Raw genomic sequence first — 21,765 nt, 5'->3', positions numbered from 1 at the left:
GCAGCTTCCTTAAGCAATTTGAAACCGTTGCAAGACCTTTATACTCACAAGATCAACTAGTAGGGAGTCCTTCCAAGTCTCTCAAAGTTAAGTTTAGTCTGTACCAAATATAACACAATGACTATCCATGTTCCCTCTAATTTTTTTTCTTGGCCCGCACGCCCCCTTTAAGGGGCTGCACGAGCTATTCAAAATTCTGCGCAGGCACGGTTTTATCTATTCAAAAGCAGGCTCACCGGCTGTTTGGGACCCGCAGAGCGCTGCGCTGCCGTGCAGATTATAGGGAACGTTGCTGACTATACTGATAATGTTTCAGGTTTGCATTAGTTTATTAACTTACTAGTTAAGTGAAAAGCATCAGAATTGCCTAGATGTTGACACATAATTGCAGTTTGCATGCATAAATGTAGAAATCTGATCTCTCGTCAATCCATCATATATCTAAATGATTATTAAAATGTTAGCTATGCATTATAAAATGCAAATGTAGAAATAATTTATTCAAGATATGTAAATTAGGCTTGTAAAATTCAGATAATTATTGAGCTGGTGACAAATATAAATGTTTGTGTTTTTCATTTAATTAGTCCTTGTGCATGGCTAAGAAGCTGTGCTAAAGTAATATTTTGTCTTTATAGAACTTGATTTTATTCCAGCACCCACAAACCATTCCATCCACAGTGTAGTCGTGTATGCAAATTACCTACGTTTTTACTTCTATTATAAGCATTTTAGAAACATTGTACAATTAATAAATTCTTGCCTCTTCCAAATTTTCCTTCCTGTGCCTATCTCTTTGTAAGAGAATGTTTAACATGCATAATCAGTGTTTTCTGTCACTCATTGCAGCTAAGCAGAAGCTGGAGGACAGACTGGCCGCAGCAGCAAGGGAGAAACTTGCACAGGCTTCAAAGGAGTGCAAGGAGAGGCAGCTGCAGGCCGAACGCAAGAAAAGAGCAGCACTTTTCCTTCAAAATCTCAAAACCCCGTCGGGAGATCTGGAAACTGCAGCCACTGAAGAAATCTCCCAGAACTTTCAGGTCAGTTAGGCTCAGCAGCTTTTATATAAAAAAATATATTTTTTTAATTATGGCAGAGAATTCCCCAGATAACTGAGCTTTCCACTCAAAACTGTGGCCTAAGTGAGGGCCTTGGACCTTTTCATTCAGTGCTACAATGTAATCTGATAACCAAGCTTGATGCAGCAAATGGGCTTAACCAGAATGTCTTTACTCGCTGTTCGAGATTGGTTCGTTGCACAATAGATAAGTCAGTCGCCTTTTTTTTTTAAAAGAGTATATATTTTTAAGCATCCAGGGTTTGGGTTATTTTCCTGTAAGCCTAAACACAGCATAATTAAATTTAATATGTTAACACTGATATTGTTGCAAGTAAGTGTTGCAAGTAATTTACCAGACAAGTAAGATAATTGTTGCTAAATGTGATCCTTTTACTGCAGCTATCAGCAGTGATGACTGTTCACAGTACATGGATCAGCATGTTCCCTGTTTGCCTGCTGTAGCGGTGGAATGAGTTTCTATAAGGCGAGGAGAGTAAATTTATCCATTGCAAGGAGCATAAAAACTGACTGCAAAAACTTCTATAGATATGTGAAGAGAAAAAGATTAGTGAAGACAATTGTAAGTCCCTTGCAGTCAGAATCAGGTGAATTTATAATGGGGACCAAAGAAATGGCAGACCAATTGAACAAATACTTTGGTTCTGTCTTCACTAAGGAAGACACAAATAATCTTCCGGAAATACTAGGGGACCGAGGATCTAGTGAGAAGGAAAAACTGAAGGAAATCCTTATTAGTCAGAAAATGGTGTTAGGGAAATTGATGGGTTTGAAGGCCGATAAATCCCCAGGGCCTGATAGTCTGAATCCCAGAGTACTTAAGAAAGTGGCCCTAGAAATAGTAGATGCATTGGTGGTCATTTTCCAACATTCTATAGACTCTGGATCAGTTCCTATGGATTGGAGGATAGCTAATGTAACCCCACTTTTTTAAAAAAAAAGAAGGGAGAGAGAAAACGGAATTATAGACCGGTTAGCCTGACGTGGGGAAAATGTTGGAATCAATTATTAAAGATTTAATAGCAGCGCATTTGGAAAGCAGTGGCAGGATTAGTCCAAGTCAGCATGGATTTATGAAAGGGAAATCATGCTTGACAAATCTTCTAGAATTTTTTGAGGATGTAACTAGTAGAGTGGCTAGGGGAGAACCAATGGATGTGGTGTATTTGGACTTTCAAAAGGCTTTTGACAAGGTCTCACACAAGAGATTAGTGTGCAAAATTAAAGCACGTGGCATTGGGGGTAATGTATTGACGTGGATAGAGAACTGGTTGGCAGACAGAAAGCAAAGAGGAATAAACGGGTCTTTTTCAGAATGGCAGGCAGTGACTAGTGGGGTACCGCAAGGTTCAGTGCTGGGACCCCAGCTATTTACGATATACATTGATGATTTAGACGAAGGAATTGAATGTAATATCTCCAAGTTTGCAGATGACACTAAGCTGGGTGGCAGTGTGAGCTGTGAGGAGGATGCTAAGAGGCTGCAGGGTGACTTGGACAGGTTGAGTGAGTGGGCAAATGCATGGCAGATGCAGTATAATGTAGATAAATGTGAGCTTATCCACTATATGAACGATAACAGATTAGGAAAAGGGGAGGTGCAACGAGACCTGGGCGTCATGGTACATCAGTCATTGAAAGTTGGCATGCAGGTACAGCAGGCGGTGAAGAAGGCAAATGGCATGTTGGCCTTCATAGCGAGAGGATTTGAGTATCGGAGCAGGGAAGTCTTACTGCAGTTGTACAGGGCCTTGGTGAGGCCACACCTTGAATATTGTCTACAGTTTTGGTCTCCTCATCTGAGGAAGGACATTCTTGCTATTGAGGGAATGTAGCGAAGGATCACCAGACTGATTCCAGGAATGGCAGGACTGACATACGCAGAAAGACTGGATTGATTAGGCTTATATTCACTAGAATTTAGAAGAATGAGAGGCGATCTCATAGAAACATATAAAACTCTGATGGGATTGGACAGGTTAGATGCAGGAAAAATGTTCCCAATCTTGGGGAAGTTCAGAACCAGGGGTCACAGTCTAAGGATAAGGGGTAAGCCATTTAGGACCGAGATGAGGAGAAACTTCTTCATTCAGAGAATTGTGAACCTGTGGAATTCTCTACCACAGAAAGTTGTTGAGGCCAGTTCGTTAGATATATTCAAAAGGGAGTTAGATGTGGCCCTTATGGCTAAAGGGATCAAGGGGTATGGAGAGGAAGCAGGAAAGGGGTACTGAGGTGAATAATCAGCCATGATCATATTGAATGGTGATGCAGGCTCGAAGGGCTGACTGGCCTACTCCTGCACCTATTTTCTATGTTTCTATGAATAGTTGATGAGCTATTGGTATGGCTCTTGATAGTAACACTGGTAAGAGTTTCCATTCAAAGATACAATCAGTGAAGCCCATGACCATTGGGTCCCCTCAGATCACACTTCAGGACTCACTGTTTTCTCTCTAGTTTGCACAAATCAGGCTCCAGTTCCCTGCACCTGATCTCTTCTGTTGAAAACAATTGGCTCCAACTCTGCATGCCAATTTATCTAAAGCTAAAATAAATCTGTTAAAAGAAAGCTTTGTTTGCATATAAAGCCAGTGCACTGATGCTACTTAAGAGAAAATGCCTACCTGTGAATAGTGACAATAGCTGATGCTCTCCATAGTCATATTCCTCACAACTGTGAGGTTTCATTTATCTATTCTCTGGGCGTGGGCTACACTAGCAGAGCTGCATTTATTGCCCAGTCTTCAGAGGTTGTTTACAGTTTGCTTGGCCACTTCAGAGCATATTAAAGGTGAACCAGATTGGTGGTCTCCATTGCTACATGACCACTACATGGACTGTACTTAACGTTAAGTCTGAGACATGATGGGGTCTTGTACCTTGCTTGCATGGATGAAGATTGAATTCTTAATCATAGTTCAACATCAGATTTCAGACTTTGAGGGTGATTCTAAATCGTGTGAAGACTGGAGTGTTTATTGAGCTATTGGAAAGTCACTTTGCTTCACCACACAATTTGCACAGCAACTGAGCCAACATGGAAACTGGCCCCAGTTATGTTCTTGAGAGCTTACTGGCTGCTGCTTTGCTGTCTTTCAAAGTCCTATACATTTGTGGAGCTGTTACACACGGACATACAGCAACAAATTGTATTTATCAAGCACCTTTTAACGTAGAACAACATCCAAAGGCACTTCAGAGACATGAAGAAAATGGTGCCAAGCCAAAGAGTGAGAGCTTGATAAGTTACCAAAAGCTTGTGGTTTCAAGGAGGAGCTTTGTATAATACACAGCAGTTCCAGCCTTTTAAACCATGTTACTAGTCTGCAAAAGCCATCAGCTGCTGCTTTCGCAGGGTAGCGTATTTGAACTTTCGAACTTTACTGTGTGCTCCTTGTCTGATTTTTTTGTTATCAATCCTACAAAGAGATTCCTTCAGCCGGAGAAGGAAAGTTCACACTTAAAACATGAACCTTATCTCTTTCAGGGTTGATCAGCCTTGTGTGCAGTTCTATTATTTTGTTATTAGTGCAGTACGTTCTTTCCTTTCATTGGTGGTTAGCACATTGCATTTTTCTGCAAACTTTTATAATGGATTCAGTGTGTAGACTCTGAAAGACGGGCCTTCATAATTTTTTAAAAAGCAGAGTGGATTGAATCATGTCTTTATATTGCCTCTGAGACAGAGCACACACTTCACCATTTTTCACCCCTTTTGAGCTTTTCAAAAAATCTGTTTGGTCATTAAGCTATCTTACAGCCGGTGTTCTGATCTCTCTCTTTTTCTCTCTCTCTTTTTCTCTTCTTTCTCTCTTTCTTTCTTTCTCTTTTTTTCTCTTTTTTTTTTCTCTCTCGTTCCCCCCCCCCCCCCCACACAATAAAACGGACTAAGCTCCCTTTTTTTTTTATCCCTTATTTCAAATTTTCCTGCAAGGTTTGTTAATGCCAGCTGGAGACACTGCCAGGATGTTGGCACATAACAGAAGTTGCCTCTTTTTTTTAAAGCTACAAATCTGTCCTATTCTGCTTACATTTACTTTTGAAAATGACTTTTAACAAGCCTCCCTGTTGTGTAAACCATATTTAAGAATGCAGTAATCCTGTTTTGTTAAGTACTCAGTTAAAGCTTTTCATGTATGATTGTCCTCGTACATTATTTTAGTCATATAATTTCCTATTCATTCACAAGAAACTTAACATGCTTTACACAAGTCCAAAACTCTCTCTAATTGTGCAGATTGACAACACTGAAGTGTTTTCCACTAAATTTCATCAAAGACTCATCACAAAGATAAGCGCTGATGCGGGACGCCATCTAGTTCATCCTTCCGTAGAAACCTGCCGTCCTCCTAACTTGGCATCGAACTGTCTAACTCTGAATGATTCCAGAGTTCATGCCTCTGCTACCCTGCACAGAAGATCAATCCAGGTATCAATCATTCTTTGCATAAGGTGCTGAATCCTGAGCTAGCCGTTTACCAGTTTAAACTTGTGTCTGCTCGTGAAGCAGTTGTGGTTGAACTTTAAAATGATGTTCCGCTTCAAGCTATTTCTGTTCTGCTTGTTATCTCGTACTATTATCAGACGGAAAAATAATAAACAATTCATTTGCAATCTACCTTGATGCATTTTAGTCTCCAGTACATGGACTTGTATTCAGGTCAGAATACCTGGTGTCACGGAGAGCTGTGATTGATTATGCAGCCTGAAAATTACTGCAAGATGGTTCAGATTTCTTTTTGAGGCAATAAGTACAGCAGCTTAGAAATTACTGAATTTTTTTTTTATTGAGGGAGGAGTTAGTCATATTTGTTAAATAAGTTGGAAATTAAAATTCCACCATGCGCGTGTGTGTTGGTAAAGTTAAAGTGTATGTAAAATTGACTCGGCACCAATGAACCATGTTTTTTTTTTCTATCCTGTTTGGCCAATTTTTCTTAACATTGTTGAAGACTCTCGGGGCGGGGGGTTGGTGGGAAACATTTCTTGGAAATATTCCAAGTGACACTGGCACTTTATAACTTGAAGCTGAGTGCTGTCTGTGAATGCAGTACTTTTGAACTCAGTCAATTGTAATGGACGAAGATTTTGAATAAGAGCCAGTTAGCTGTAATATTGGACAGGGTAGTCACTTAGCCCTAGCCTCTTGAATAATGGGAGCAATTTATAGCACACTAACAGGTGTGTTGTGATGTTGATTGCAGCGAGGTGGAGAGTTACACTGCAAGGACAGTTACGTACCATCGAACATGGTGTTACACTGCTGGTCATAGTCCTGTCCCTCCATCTGTAGATTCATTGCTGTTATTCTGGCTCCTGAGCTCAACGACAAATCTTGTGTTGCTAGGAAAGTTTGGAAATCTCCAGTTTGTTTTTCTGTGCCTTTTCTTGAGTGAGACTCAAATTTGTACTTGTGACACCGCAACTTTGACTTGTCCTTCTATACGCAAGTAGACGATCTGTTTTTAGTTGAGCAAAATACAAATGGATTTTGGTTCCCATGTGCTAACGAAAAATGTAGTGATGCCATGGTTGGAGATGTGCAATGAGCAGCACAAAAAGTTAAATCGAGGTTACTTTCAATTTAGGGCCCACTTTCATGAAAGTAAATGGGTCACAACTATTTTTGCAGCTGAGCAACATCTCTTGATGGATAACTATTGATATCGTTAAAGATGCACTGTGAGATAATTGACTTTGAAATAATACCACTGAATGATATTAGTAGTCATCACCTGCAAGAAAGAGATGGCTGGCACATCTCGAGTTGCTCTGTGTAGCCCTGTCTATCACTCTGAAAGTAGATGTCTATCATATAACTGAGGAAGCTCGACTGAACAATGACAGCTAGAGGTGGGATATGCGAGTGTGTGAGCCGACCATGATTGGGTGCAGTGAGAGGCAGCTACTGCTGAAACACTTCACCTCCGACTTGTGGAATTAAGAAAGATTTGCATTTATACAGCACCTTTCAGACATCCCAAAGCACTTTACAACCAATGAAGTACTTTTGAAGTGTAGTCACTGTTGTAATGTAGGGAAACACGGCAGCCAATTTGTGCTCAGCAAGGTACCACCAACACCAATGTGTGACGACCAGATAAAATGGTTTGATGATGCTGGTTGAGGGATAAATAGTGGCCAGGTCACATGGGATTAGCACTACTGCTCCTGTGAAGAATAAACACCAACACTGATCGAGCCAAACGGCCTGTTTCTGTGTTGTAATTTTAGTGTAATAGTATTTCCTGATTTTCAGCACTGTGCCTTGCTGTGCAGGGGTAGGACTGAACCATTAGTCCTCGTTCTCTAACCCGTGCTCCTATTTAGCAAGGTTGAGTGCTGAAGGCAGGATTCTCACCTTTTCCCTTGAATTTCACCCTTATCCTATCGATGTAACCTTTTATTTAAAAAAATATATAGTTGTTCCGGTGTACCATTAATCCAGTTTGTTCCAGCTACTGTGGCTGTGATGGAAACGTTATAACTTTTATTTTTGGTCTGTTATATATCTTTTATATTTGATTGCTCCAATATTAATTAACTACTTAATTGGAAGGCAGTTTTTTTTTAAGTAAATGTCAGCAAGGTTGTAATGTTTCCAGACTGAGCTCCTTAGCTTTTGACAACACAGGAATAATACATTAAGTTTTAGTTAATAGCCAGTTAGGGTTGGGAGCCAAGTCTCTTTTTTTTTTAAATGCGAGCACTTTCAGATTGCAAGTTGGGTGATTCAGAATCTGATTTTGTTGGGAGAGCTGTGAAAGTGTTGACGTAGTTGGGAAGCCCTGGATTTGACTGCTGCTGTTTGCTTAACTACAAGGGAGGGGGAAACGGCACCTTGCTTTTGACATGGGTTCTAAAATTCATCATCTTTCTTGTCTGTAGGCCACCAGTGAAATTTCTCATAAAATTGCCTCCGCAACAGAAGCTAAAACACCTCACCAGGTCTCGTCAAAAAGTGCAAAACCTTCAAAGGAAAAAGAAAAGGAAAAGGAAAAGAAGAAAGAGAAGAAGCACAGGAAGAAATCCCGCTCCAGATCGCGGTCCCGCCCCAGATACCGATTGCGATCGAGGTCGAGATCAAGATCGCGGTCAAAAGCAAAACACTCTCTGCCTACTGCCTACAGAAGTGTCAGACATTCAAGGTGTGCTCTTAATGCGCAGAATTAATTTATTTATATATAAATAAATAACTTGGATGTTACCTTGGGGAACTAGAGGTAAAACCTGGGAATTAATAGTACCTTAAATTTACTAAGTATGTCGGACACTCCTTATTTGGGCTGTGCCATTATACAAACAATGAGGGACAGGTAAAGACCCTCTGGTCCATCCAGCCTGTTCCCCACAATCGCAATACCTTGAGTATCTCAATATCGACACTCCCCACCCCCGAAACAGGAGATGCGAAAAACCCAGGCCAATTTGGGGGGTGAAAATCTGGGAAATTACTCTCCAATCCATCTGGGCGATTGAAACTAGTCCAGGAGATCACTGTGGCCATGATAATTGAATGCAGTAGCTACCCTTCTGTGAGAGGTGATCTCCGCCTCGGCCAGAAACTGGTCCAGCTCTCGCTTGAAGGAATTCAGCGAGTCGGCATCCATGGGACGGCAGCCTGTTCCAGAGGCCCACTATCCTCTGGGGAAAGAACCACCTCCAAATATAAAAGTATGTCACAAAGCCATGCCTACAGCTTCATGCTTTACCACTAGATGGAGCTTTATAGACTACTGAAGATGGAACCAGTGGATGTGGTGTATTTGGATTTCCAGAAGGCATTCAATAAGGTGCCCCATAAAAGGTTACTGCACAAGATAAAAGTTCATGGGGTTGGGGGTAATATATTAGCATGGATAGAGGATTGGCTAACAGAAAACAGAGAGTCGGGATAAATGGGTAATTTTCCGGTTGGCAAACAGTAACTAGTGGGGTGCCGCAGGGATCAGTGCTGGGGCCTCCACTATTTACAATCTATATTAATGACTTGGATGAAGGGACTGAGTGTAATGTAGCCAAGTTTGCTGCTGATACAAAGGTGGATGGGTGGGAAAGCAAATTGTGAGGAGGACACAAAGTTGCAAATGGATATAGACAGGCTAAGTGAGTGGGCAAACATTTGGGAGATGGAGTATAATGTGGGAAAGTGTGCGCTTATCCATTTTGGCAGGAAAAATAAAAAACAAATTATTATTTAAATGGAAACTACAAAATGCTGCAGTACAGAGGGATCTAGGGGTCCTTGTGCATGAAACACAAAAAGTTAGTATGCAGGTACAGCAAGTAATCAGGAGGGCCAAGGGAATGTTGGCCTTTATTGCAAGGGGGATAGAGTATAAAAGCAGAGAAGTCCTGCTACAACTGCACAGGGTATTGGTGAGGCCACACCTGGAGTACTGCGTACAGTTTTGGTCTCTGTATTTAAGGAAAGATATACTTGCAATCGAGGCTGTTCAGAGAATGTTCGCTAGGTTGATTCAGGAGATGAGGGGGTTGACTTATGAGGATGGGTTGAGTAGGTTGGGACTATACTCATTGGAGTTCAGAAGAATGAGAGGTGATATCAAAACATATAAGATAATGAGGGGGCTCGACAAGATGGATGCAGAGAGGATATTTCCACTCATAGGGGAAACTAAAACTAGGGGGCATAGAATAAGGGGCCGCCCATTTAAAACAGAGATGAGGAGAAATTTCTTCTGAGGGTTGTAAATCTGTGGAATTCTCTGCCCCAGAGAGCTGTGGAGACTGGTTCATTGAATATATTTAAGGTGGAGAGTAGACAGATTATTGAGCGATAAGGGGGTAAAGGGTTATGGGGAGCGGGCGGGAAAGTGGAGCTGAGTCCATGATCAAATCGGTCATCTTATTGAATAGCAGAGCAGACTCGAGGGGCCGAATGGCCGACTCCTGCTCCTATTATGTCCTTATGAAGCTGTAGATCCCCATACCAACAGCATCACTCGTGCACTCCGGAAATTTGCTTTGTCTTGGCCATCACCATGGGAGAGGCACGAATATTCACTCCAAATTGCCATTATTTCTTTCTGCTGTCACTCTCCTGTCTTTTTTGTTTACTACTTTTCTAATTACCAATTTTAATTTTTACTTTGCAATCTTGTTTGATGCATGTAGAAAGAAAATTGGGGCACACTATCCAACAATCACAGCGATTACAAAGATAAGAATTTGCTATGATTAGATGTTGTGCAGGTTTTAAAAGTATTTTATTTGTACTGCATCTATAATATGTTAACGGTCTTGCAGATCAGCCATGAGAAGGAACATAGGAACAGGAGGAGGCTATTCAGTCTGTTACATAAGAAATAGGAGCAGGAGTAGTCCATTTAGCCCCTTGAGCCTGCTTCACCATTCAATAAGATCATGGCTGGTCTGATCTTGGCCTCAACTCTAGTTTCCTGCCTGCTCACCATAACCCTTGACTCCCTTATCATTCAAAAATCTGTCTTAAATATATTCAATGACCCAACTTCCACAGCTCTCTGGGGTAGAGAATTCCAAAGATTCACAACCCTAAGAAAATAAATTCTTCCTCCTGTTCCGTTATTCAATGAGATCATTGAATCTGTATCTTAACTCCATCTACCCGCCTTGGTTCTGTAACCCTCACGCAACAAAAATCTCTCAATCTCAGTTATGAAACTTTCAATTGACCCCCAGCCATAACAGCTTTTCTGGGGAGAGTGCGCCAGATTTCCACTACTCTTTGGGTGAAGAAGTGCTTCCTGTCATCACCCCTGAATGGCCCCACTCGCACTTCTCGCCCCATGTTAAAATTGGGGCTACAATTTCAACTATGTAGACTGTAGGGATTTCTGTGTAACATTAAGCATGAAAAATTGAAATAGTTAGCAGAATTCCATGGCTGACTTGCTTCCCCGTTCCTGTGTTGTATGTTTTAAAGCTGAGAGGTGACCTGAAGCCGACAATTTAGGGTTGATGTTGGCTCCTGTGATCCCTTAAATGGGGGGGTGTAGCAATTCGAGCTACAGTATGGAGCTCTCCTTATTTAGGATGCATATTGGATCTGGTGATTCATTATTCCAAAATATGAATCTCCACGAGACCTTTTTTTATTCCAACAATGTGGTTTTTGATTTAGTTTGCTTTCAGTAATTTATAATACAGGATTGCATTTATACAGCACCTTCAACAAAGAAAAACACCCCAAGGTGCTTCACAGTGCACGAGAGGAAGCAAATGCTGAGCCAAAGGAGAGATGGCGAAGGGAACAACCAAGCAAGCCCTCTGAGTACTTAACAAACCTTGTTTTATTTCTTGGCTGTAGATCAAGATCGCCTCATGGGAGAAGAGTTCAGTCTTCAGAAAGACGGCGGGAAGAGAGAGATAGAGATAGAGACAGAGACCGAGATAGAGACAGAGACCGCGACAGAAACAGAGACCGAGACCGAAATGTTCCCAGTGCCTACCGTGTTGGTAACAGCTCAGGCATAAGTAGCAGGAAGCGATCACGGTATGTTTACCACATAGCAGATCCTTCTAAGTAATGTTCAATTCCTAAATCGCGTGGATTCTGTCCAGTTGACACCGATTGTACGTAGGGATCATTGTAACCCTGCACACACTTCCATTTAAAGCTATTGTTTACCAAACCATAATCCCAGTGTTTACTTGGTGTGCTCCTTTTAATTTGTACAATTATAATTACATTTATTTGTTTTATAATTGGAAACATTGGCTTTTATGGACATTAGTTCTATTGTAGCGGTTGTTAGAGCATTTTATTAAACCAGTATTTGTAAGTTATTTAAATTTCATTGTGGGTGTGTGAGCTGCGTGTGCATACAAGCTGGTGGGGGGGGCTGGGGTGTAAAGTGTGTGTGTGTAAGCTGGTGGGGATGGGTGTAAGGGGTGTGTAAGCTGGTGGGGGGAAGGGGTGTGTGTGTACAAACTGGTGGTGGGTGTAAAGGGTATGTGTAAGCTGAGGGGGTGGGGTAAGGGAGCGTACGAAATGGTGGGAGGGGTGTAAGGGGTATGTGTGTAAGCTGTGTGTGCGCAAACTGGGGGGTTGGTAAGAGGTGTGAGTGTAAGGGGCGTTGCTGTTGAAATTGCTGTCACCTACATTAATGGCATGGATTCAGAAGCTGAATGCAAACTGGTCATACCTATGGATGATGCCAAGCTAGAAGGGGCAGATGAATCTGAAGTGGGAGCTTGGGAATTATAATGAGAGTTGGGCCAAATGTTTGATGGGAATGGTGTCCTATTGTTTACTGCACTCGCAATTCTGAGGTTTGAGTTCAAATCCCTTGTGTGATTAAATTCAGTAAATACGGTAATTTATGGGCTGATGCCAGAAAATAATTACCGCACGATCTGCCGGATTGTCGTCAAAAACTCAACAGGTGCGTTGATGTCCTTCAGGGAAGGGAACCTCTCACCTCTACCTTGTCTGGCCTACATGTGACTCCATTTCCATGGTTGATTCCTAATGTCCTCGGGACAACAAAGGATGGGCAATAAATGCCTTGTCAGTGTTGCCTACATCACAAGAACAAATAAAATGCAAGTGGGATAGAGTTGGGAGATGCACGTATCCACGAATGGTGTTTAAATATCTAATTATGAAGTGGAATGATTGAGTCTACTAAAATTCTCTATGAACAAAACATATAGTGTTGAACTATATAACCTAAGACAGTGGAAGCCATGCTCAAATTATACAGTCATCTGGTCAGATGATACCTTGTGTATCCTCCCTGTCTCTGCAATCTCCTCTAACCCCACAACCCTCCGAGATATCTACGCTCTTCCAATTCTGGCCTCTTGAGTATACCCGATTTTAATTGCTCCACCATTGCGACCGTACCTTCAGCTGCCTGGGCCTTAAGCTCTGGAATTCTGTCCCTAAACCTCTCCACGCCCCTCTCCTCCTTTAAGACACTCCTTAAAACCTACCTCTGACCAAACTTTTGGTCACCTGTCCTAATATCTCCTTATGTGGTTCGGTGTCAAATTTTGCTTGATAATCGCTCCTGTGAAGTACCCTGGGACATTTTACTACATTAAAGGTGCTATATAAATGCATGTTGATGGTGATGATGTTGTAGTTGATGATGATCTCCAGTTCTGTTCATCAATACCGAAGCGACACTTTTAAACCCTAGAGGTGTTTGAGAAAAGACTGATCTCGAGCATCAGAGAAGTGAGTTATGAGGAGAAACTTGTTTATAAGATGGCAAATTGTATAGGACATCTGAACACTGTCAGACTAAACCATGAGAGCAGTGCTGATGTCAGGAAGCTCTGAACAGAATGTGATCAAAACATAGAAGAAATGTGGGAGGGGCATGGTGCCAAAAACCCTGGAATCATTTAGGGAACAATTGGGATGGGTGTTACAATGGGCTGAGTAGCATCTGGTCTGTATCTATCTTGTACACTGCACTCGAGCTGCATTAACTGTACATTTACCTCGGACTTGCTTTAAATAAGATTGACATGGGAGTCACAAGAATAGAGAATGCACAGCAATTTTATCGGCTCCTTCAGTTGTGTGATAAGTCTTGGTTTCAGTAAAGTATATTAATGCCATAAAATTCATTGATAATGTTAAGCTTATTCCCTTTGTTGTGAAGCTGATGTGAAGCATTTCCTTGTGAGCTTCAGCTCTATTTTACCAACCTGAATGTCTGAGCTTTCCATTTTTCAGTATGATCTAAGATTGAGATGGTTATAAATGAGGGAATAAGGCAATTGGTGGGCGCTTCAAGAGGATTATTGCACACCTCCGATGTATTGGAATTTAATATGCTTTTCCCATTCCTCACAGCAACTTTATATATGAGAAGCTCTTCCATTCATCATACTCATGAAAGAAAAACATGTTCTCCTTTTCTGTTACTAAGCTGCCAGAAATGTTAAAACGGTGATGTAAATATTGCCACTGCTGTTTCATTAAATCAGCTTTCCATCCAGGACTATGAGTGGATATCGCTGCAGATCTTTATGCTTTTATCAATTTAAATGCACATTTGTGCTTCCATCACATTCTTGCCAATTGGCCCCATATTTATTTCAAAAAGAAGCTGCATCTAAAGGTCTATAAATTGCTTCAGGTTTTTGCTTTGTAACCAGCTGAGGCAAAGAAAAGACTTGAACTGCTCACACAGGAACATTGCCTTGAGTGTTGAGGTTTAAAATCTAGATATCATACAATGGAATTCTCATTGTAGACAAAAACAATCTGAGCACAAATGTTTGTAATGCATTAAAGGAAAAGCTACTGGCAGAATTGTAAGCCTCCCGAGAATTCAGTAAAATAGATGGAAAATATACCTTTGTTCACAATGAGCACTACGTAGCAATCTATTAGAATTACCTGTTGAGAAGCATTTCACAGCTAATGTTAGTTCACATAATTATGACTGGGATGGTCTTGATGCCTTTAGCAGTTTTGATCATTTCGTTTTCTAGTTTATTCTTCATGCACTGACCATGTTTGGTTATCTCACAGGGAACATTGCTAGGAATGACAATGCATTTACACATTTTTGTCTTGTAAATACAGTTGTACCTCCCCAGTCCGGCACCCTCGGGACCTGACCGGTACCGGAACAGAGAATTTCCCGAACCACGGGAGGTCTCGCTTACTGGTACCGGTGGACAGCGCCTGGGGTCCTGTACGTGTGAGTGCATGTCACGGCAGCCTGTGGATGGCTCCCTCAGCACCCGTGCACACATTCATTGACTGACACATGCTCCCAGCCCATCACCAAACACATTGATTGATCAGCCATTGCAGCCGATCAAAACTTTAAAAAAAAATAAACGCTCCTCTTACGCAGGCCCAACTAATGCCGAACCACAGATGTTTCTGGATGAGTGTGTCCCGGACTAGAAAGGTACAGCCTATAGTCGGTCTAAATTTTCAGGCAACTAAAACCTAGATAAATTCTTTCCAAGACAGTCCTTTCATTGAAAATAGGTTCAAGACTATCTTGGGTCTGAAATAAAACAGAAGATGCTAGAAGCACTTAGCGGGTCAGGCAGCACCTGTGAGAAAAGAGAAAGAGTTGATGTTTCAGGTCAAATGGCCTTTTGTCAGAACTGGAAAAAATTAGAGATATAACCAATTTTAAGCAAGTGCACAGCCAGGGAAAGGGGGAGGGGTGGGAAGAACAATGGGGAAGATCCGTGATGGGGTGGAAAGCAGGAGTGATTAAATGACGAAAGGGATGAAGGTGTGTGGTGAAAGGAGATGGTAATGGGACAAATGTTTGCTGAATTAGTTTGACTTGGGTGGTGGGAGAAAGAACAACTTCCATTTTATATAGCACCTTTTCATGACCTCAGGCCTTCCTAAAGCGCTTCACAGCCAATGTATTGCTTTTGCAGTGTAATGTGGTAGTGTGGGCAAATATGGCAGCCAATTTGTGCACAGCGAGGTGCTATACACAACATTCAGATAAATGACCAGTAAATCTGATTTAGGGAAATTGGTTGAGGGATAAATATTGGCTATAACACTAGGAGAACTCACCACCTCTTCTTTGAATAAGATTTTATGTCCACCTGAGGGGGCCTCACTTTAACATTTCGTCTGAAAGACGGCACCTCCGACAGTGCAGCACTTCATCAGTACTGCATTGAAGTGCCTGCATAGATTATGTGCTCAAATCTCTGGATTGGGACTTGAACTCACAACTTTTAAACTCTGAGGCGAGACTGAGCCAGCGCTAACTCCTAAATTAGACTCTCTTCCCTCAGGTCACGGAGAGTTGAAAATAAGCTGGACCTTCTCCCTGATCCTGTGAGATGACATCTTTGATAGCAACAATAGTCTTGTGACGAGTATTCACTTGAGCATACTGGAGGGTTGTGTTGCTTATGAAACTACACTTTCGGGAGAGGGGAGAACTCCAAACACGTGTGTTCATTATCTGATGGAGCACGTTTGATGGCAGGGGAAGTTGCGTGTTGTGGAGCAAACTTCTTAGTGATTTACCTCATGAGGTAACTTTCTTCATGCTGAGGTCATTATCATTTAAAACGTACTTCACTCATATATTGCTTTGCATAAATGTGTCTCATCCAGGTCTCCATATGAAAAGAAGAAGAAAAAGAATTCAAAATCACATCCTAAGTTAAAAGGAAAACCTTTACGTTCACGCTCGCGGTCTTTATCACCGAAAAAGTCAAGTATAAAGTCTTCAGCACGAAGTTCAGCACATTCTGCCAGTTTGTCACCAGCAGAGAGCAGAGATTCCAGTCAGGAACATTCAAGGTAATGTTGTTTTTCACACTCTTTTATAACAAATTTTAAGTGAGCCATATTATTTAGTTTAGGCTTTGGAAGTACAGTGGCTGATGAACCACTAACAATATACAAAATAAGCACGCACACACTTTTTAAACTACTCAAATGGAGCGGGACTACTGCCAGTACCACGCAGATGGGCTGGCTAAGCATACTATAGTTGTGTGGATTGAAATATGTACAGCCATGTCTCCCTCCACATTTCTGGCTGTGTGCGCTCCAGTGTAGGTTGACTATACTGATCAGGCTGGAAAGGAAATCGGATTGATTCCCCAATTAACTAAATCTACATTTTTGAATCACTGCTGTGAGAAATTAGATGTTGTTAACTAATTATATACGTCATCAAAGTTAGGATTCCTCTGCATCAACACTCTACGTATAAAATAGGTTGTCATCCGAATAAGGGAGGAAAACACTGGGACATGAGTCATTTAATAGTTTGGTGCCATACAGGAGTCCTGTTGGTGATGTGGTCCTTGCTTATCCTCATGGTACATGGAATCTTACTGTGAAATAGTACTTTTATCCGGCTAGGAATGGTTTCTGTTGGCGCATCAGAAAAAAGTTGGTCTAACACGGTCTTTCCTGTTAGGCCAGTTTTATTGTTCTAGCCCTTCATAATACTTTTTTTTTAACAAAGTTAATAAAGTCATTATAAAGTTCATAGGATTTTGGCCTCCGTTGTCAGCAGAATTATTTTTGTGCTTTAAGTTCATTGGTTAGATTCTGCGTCATTTCTTCTTTAGTTTGGCTTTGGTTGACCCTGTCGGTAACTGATTTTGAAATCTATGTCTTGTTAAAGGGTCCCTTCTAATGATTAACGTGTGGAGATAAATTGTATTGGGCCTGAAATCCCAGTTCTCAGAGAGTTGTTAACCTGTGGAATTCCCTGCCGCAGAGAGTTGTTGATGCCAGTTCATTGGATATATCCAAGAGGGAGTTAGACATGGCCCTTACAGCTAAAGGGATCAAGGGGTATGGAGAGAAAGCAGGGAAGGGGTACTGAGGGAATGATCAGCCATGATCTTATTGAAAGGTGGTGCAGGCTCGAAGGGCCGAATGGCCTACTCCTGCACCTATTTTCTATTTCTTCCTGCGGACGCTCGCCTGAAAATAAGAAAAAAGATCGGCACCTACCATTTGGTGCTGCGCCCTCCAGCGATCCCGGTCGGAGGCCTCCTCTCCCTGCGCATCGCAGCGTGTTCACGTCTTGGAGATCCGCAGAGAGAAGCTGGAGTCACATGGCACTGGACAGCCAATCAAGGTAAAGTATCCTCATTCATCATAATGGGAACTCCGTCAGTAGGAATTCTTGTTGTGAATGAGAACCCCCCCCAAAGCAAATTTTTTTTTAAACTCCGTTATATTAATTTATATAAAGTTAATGAAATGTTAGAAAAAAATATATTCCGATTTTTTTTTTTAAGTGTTGTAATTAGGGTTTAAAATAAACTTAGCTTGGTGGATAGGGTTTTAAACATGGTGTGTTTTTAAATTTTATTTTTATATATTTTAAAACTCTTACCCTGGTGGCTATGCCCATGCTTTTACCAGGCACAAGAGCTTTAACGACATTCGCTGGGCAAGAGATGGACAAATAGTGTAATCTTGTCCATGCAAAAATGTCCTGGCTGCGGGGATCTAAAACTTGACAGATCAGAAAAGCCGGTTTTCAGCGTATGCGCATCGCATGCCAAAAACCGGCTGTTGTGGGGCGTCGTCAGGTCCGTACATATTCTGTACGGACCCAACGAGCCTGGAATTTCAGGCCCAATGTCTTACAATATTTCTAAAGGTGTATAGACTACTTCAGGTTAAGTAGCAAGGGTTATAATCATGTAATTCATAGAATGTTACAACCCAGAAATGAGCCATTTAGCCCATTGAGTCTGTGCTTTTGTTTTTCCCCACATGGCCCACCTAGTCTAACCCCACACTCTTACTTATTCCCCAAACCCTTTAATTGTTATGTCTTTAGATGCTCTGATAATGACTCCACGAGGCAAGGTATTGCACTTGAACTATAGTGACCTTAGTCCATTTAATATAACTCCCGAGTGAAGATCACACCTGGTGGCCTGCCTTTTATACTAGGCCAGGCACACCTGTACAGGTAACTTACAAGTCTCCCACTGCAGTGCCCTCTGGTGGCACACCTTAGTGACCGTACAGCTGGTGTACAAGTTTCCCCTAGTAGTGCCCTCTGGTGGCATATCATATGTAATAGTATAAGCAGTAAACATGTCTGGATACATGACATTAATATTCCTGTCTTTCAAGAAACTTATCAAATTCCCTGTAAAAGAATTTCTGCGTCAACAGCCATTTGTGGCAGAGAAGTCCACATTTTAACTTCCATCTGTGGAATTGTTTTAACTTCCCCGTTTAATTATTTTTGTGATTATCTTAAACTTGTGCCGTTGTTGCTGTCTCACTGACCAGTATCGCACTGAAACACACACTGGATATTTGTTCCAGATTGCTGTAATGGCTGGTCAGCTGCAATATTTAAGCGCCTTGAGCCGTTGGTTCGACTTGTAAATGCAAGTTGTAAATGCTTTGTAAACAGATGAAAGATAACACTGCCTTTTAGCGCCTTTTTCCATAAAATGGCCCCATCCCACCATCGCTGCCTATTGAATGATCTGAGAAATTTTGCCTGGATAACCCTATCAGGAATATTATTCCAGGTATTAAGAGGTGCTTTCTAAAATGCTTTTACCAGTATGTGCCTATATTGCCTAGTTCAATCGTGATCGAAGTTGCAGTGGTGCTCTGGATTAACCTTTTCTATTCCACCTAATTTCTTAAATAGCTCTATGCAGTCCCCTCTCATTTTGACCCCCTTGAAGCTTGGAGAGTTTTGAGTTTTTCTAACTTTGCTTCCTAACTCCGACACTAGGCGTCTGCCTCATAGTCCTCCTCTGAATTACTTTCAGGTCTTGGGTGTTTGTCGTTTCCCATGTGCCTCAATGACGGGAACTGAACGCAGTACTTGAGGCGAGACCTGACAGTACAAAATGTCTTCAGCCTGATCCTACTGATGTGACACTATAGCTCAGCATTGCCTTTACTTTATTGACTGTTGCCCCACAATGATTGAACAGGGTAACTATTGAGTATCTCTCCCAGATCTCTCTCTGCCTCTCCCTATCTACTTAGCACTATTTCATTTTTTCTTCCAAAGTGTATCACCTTGAATTTGAGTTGTCGTAGCTCTGCCCACTGATAGATTTTGTTTCTGCCATTTTGTAGTTCCTTGGCTGCTGTATCTACGTCTAGTCCGGTTTAGTATTTGACCAACTTGCATTGAGAATCCCAAATCCAGTTGTTTATGTATATTAGAATCAATAAGGGCCCCCCGCTGACTGTTGGGACATTTTGCTGAGTGGATTTCTCCTTCTGAACAGTACTCCCTAATTAGTACCTGTTGCTTCCTCTCTCGTGTCAGTTCTTATTCCGCTCCTTCTGAAACTGTGTTGCCTGCCATTTATTAGATTAATTTCATATAGACGATCCTTTGTTCCGAAGGATCAGTTATATTATTTCACCAGTTAATTGTTGCTAGACTAAAGGGGCTGCAGTTATCCGAGTTTGTTTTATTGCAATTTTTCTGAAAATGGGTGATGTGCAGCCCGGGACCGGCTTTTACGGTGTAATTTCACACATGAAATTTTGATTGGGCTGTGCAGTCCGTTAAAGGGACCACGCAGCCAAATTTCCAATTGGCGACGTGTTGGCTCGTTTCTAATCCGGTAATTATTCACTCCCTCGTGATGACAGCTAGCAATGAGTAGGTTTGATCACTAATCTCTCGGAGCACCTTTGGGCATACCTTCCATGCAAGGGCTGTGAAAGTCGTTGAGTTTAGCTGATGAACCTCGGGTGCCGTGCTACTGTTGAGACTTCCAGGAGTGAATCATTCGTTATGTTTAGTTTTACTTCACTTTTCGTTTCAATCCTGCTTACATCCTTCAAGGTTCTTAATTTTCCTTTGATAATCCTCGTGCTGTTTTAATACTAGTAAACATTCTTCTTCTCACATTTGGCTTCCACGGCATGTTCATTTTTAGTTCCCTCTTTGCCCATCTGATTACCTTTTATTTTGCATTCTTCGATTTTTCCAGTGATTTGCTTAAATTTTCTCCTTAGAGACTTTATAATTTTTTTTTAACCCATTTACGTCACATTTGTTTAGTCTGGCTATTGATTTTGTAGTACCGGTGTAACCTAGACCAGGGGTTCCCAAACTACTCTTTGTAATGAGATGGGAAGTGAGCACATCAATCTATAGCTGCGCAGAGTTTTGATGGCTGTTGTATATGTGTGTTATAATTTGCACATTTTGTACAATGCTTTGGCATTAAAGGGATTAAAATATTAAACCTGTGTGCTACTTGGAGTACATGGGCAGCTGGAAGGGGATACACAATAAGTAAAGTTTGGGACCCTCTGACCTCGATTAAATGAAATTTAATCATGTAATGGATGGTGTTGCCCAGGAGTGCTACTATTTCCATTCCCAGTCTGCTAGGGCCATTTACCAAGTCGAGATGTGCGTGACCTCTCGTGTTAACTCTTGCATGCTACATCTGAAATATTATTGTTAATAGGTGATTCTTCAGCTTCACCGCATCGAGAAACTGAAACCATTATTTAAAAACATAACCAGTCTGGGGCTGGATAATTCTCTGGGGATGGCAGTCCTGAAAGATTAAATTTATTTTAAAGCTGTTATATTGTTGGTATTTTGACATTAGTGAGATCCATGGCAGTAGATGCATGTTATGCTTGGCATTCAGATAGGGCAGTTTTAAAGCCATAGTAACATTTATGCCTGAAGTTTTTCCCTTGAGTTTTACCTATCTTAGTAAATTATGGTGTCATTTTTAACAACTCCATATTTCCTTGTTCGGATGGATGTATCAATGTGTTGGTTTGCAAAGCCTTAATGTCCTGTCAGTGATGAAAAAACAAAATACCTACCAATCTGGAAATCTCAGTGGGTTAGGCAGCATCTGTGGAGAGAAAAAGAGTTAACGTTTCGGGTCGATGACCCTTCGTTAGAACGGTTCTGACGAAGGGTCATCGACCCGAAACATTAACTCTGTTTCTCTCTCCACAGATGCTGCCTGACCCGCTGAGATTTCCAGCATTCTCTGTTTTTATTTCAGATTCTAGCATCCGCAGTATTTTGCTTTTGTACCTACCAATCTGGCAGTTACTTTGCATTTGGTAACAAAGCTGCTTTTGTTTGGCGTGTTACAGTTTAAACCTAACTACTCAAAGCCAGCGAATACTCTGGTCTTACTATATATACTCTAGTCTGGTCTCAGAATGTGATTGTGCCTTTCTGTATTCTGTACTACTTTGGCAT

At 41.4% G+C, this 21,765-nt stretch overlaps 1 protein-coding gene across 4 annotated transcripts in view; it reads left to right on the top strand.

The window, feature by feature from the left end:
* The window catches only part of sfswap (splicing factor SWAP), a 115,639-nt gene that overhangs the window by 82,814 nt on the left and 11,060 nt on the right, over nt 1–21,765 (top strand). For all 4 annotated transcript variants that reach the window (XR_011594155.1, XR_011594154.1, XM_070888141.1 and 1 more), the window contains exons 13-17: nt 850–1,040; nt 5,319–5,510; nt 7,970–8,229; nt 11,394–11,579; nt 16,164–16,352. Coding sequence is in view for 2 of the 4 variants with exons in the window: in XM_070888141.1 (XP_070744242.1) it covers nt 850–1,040; nt 5,319–5,510; nt 7,970–8,229; nt 11,394–11,579; nt 16,164–16,352 (1,018 nt within the window). In the remaining 2 variants the exon portion in view is untranslated. The remainder of the gene's footprint in view (nt 1–849; nt 1,041–5,318; nt 5,511–7,969; nt 8,230–11,393; nt 11,580–16,163; nt 16,353–21,765) is intronic.

This window comes from Pristiophorus japonicus, chromosome 8 (genome assembly GCF_044704955.1).
Source record: "Pristiophorus japonicus isolate sPriJap1 chromosome 8, sPriJap1.hap1, whole genome shotgun sequence".
NCBI classification, from domain to species: domain Eukaryota; kingdom Metazoa; phylum Chordata; class Chondrichthyes; family Pristiophoridae; genus Pristiophorus; species Pristiophorus japonicus.
The sequence above is the reverse complement of the archived record's forward strand: the minus strand, read 5'-3'. Positions and strand labels throughout refer to the sequence as shown.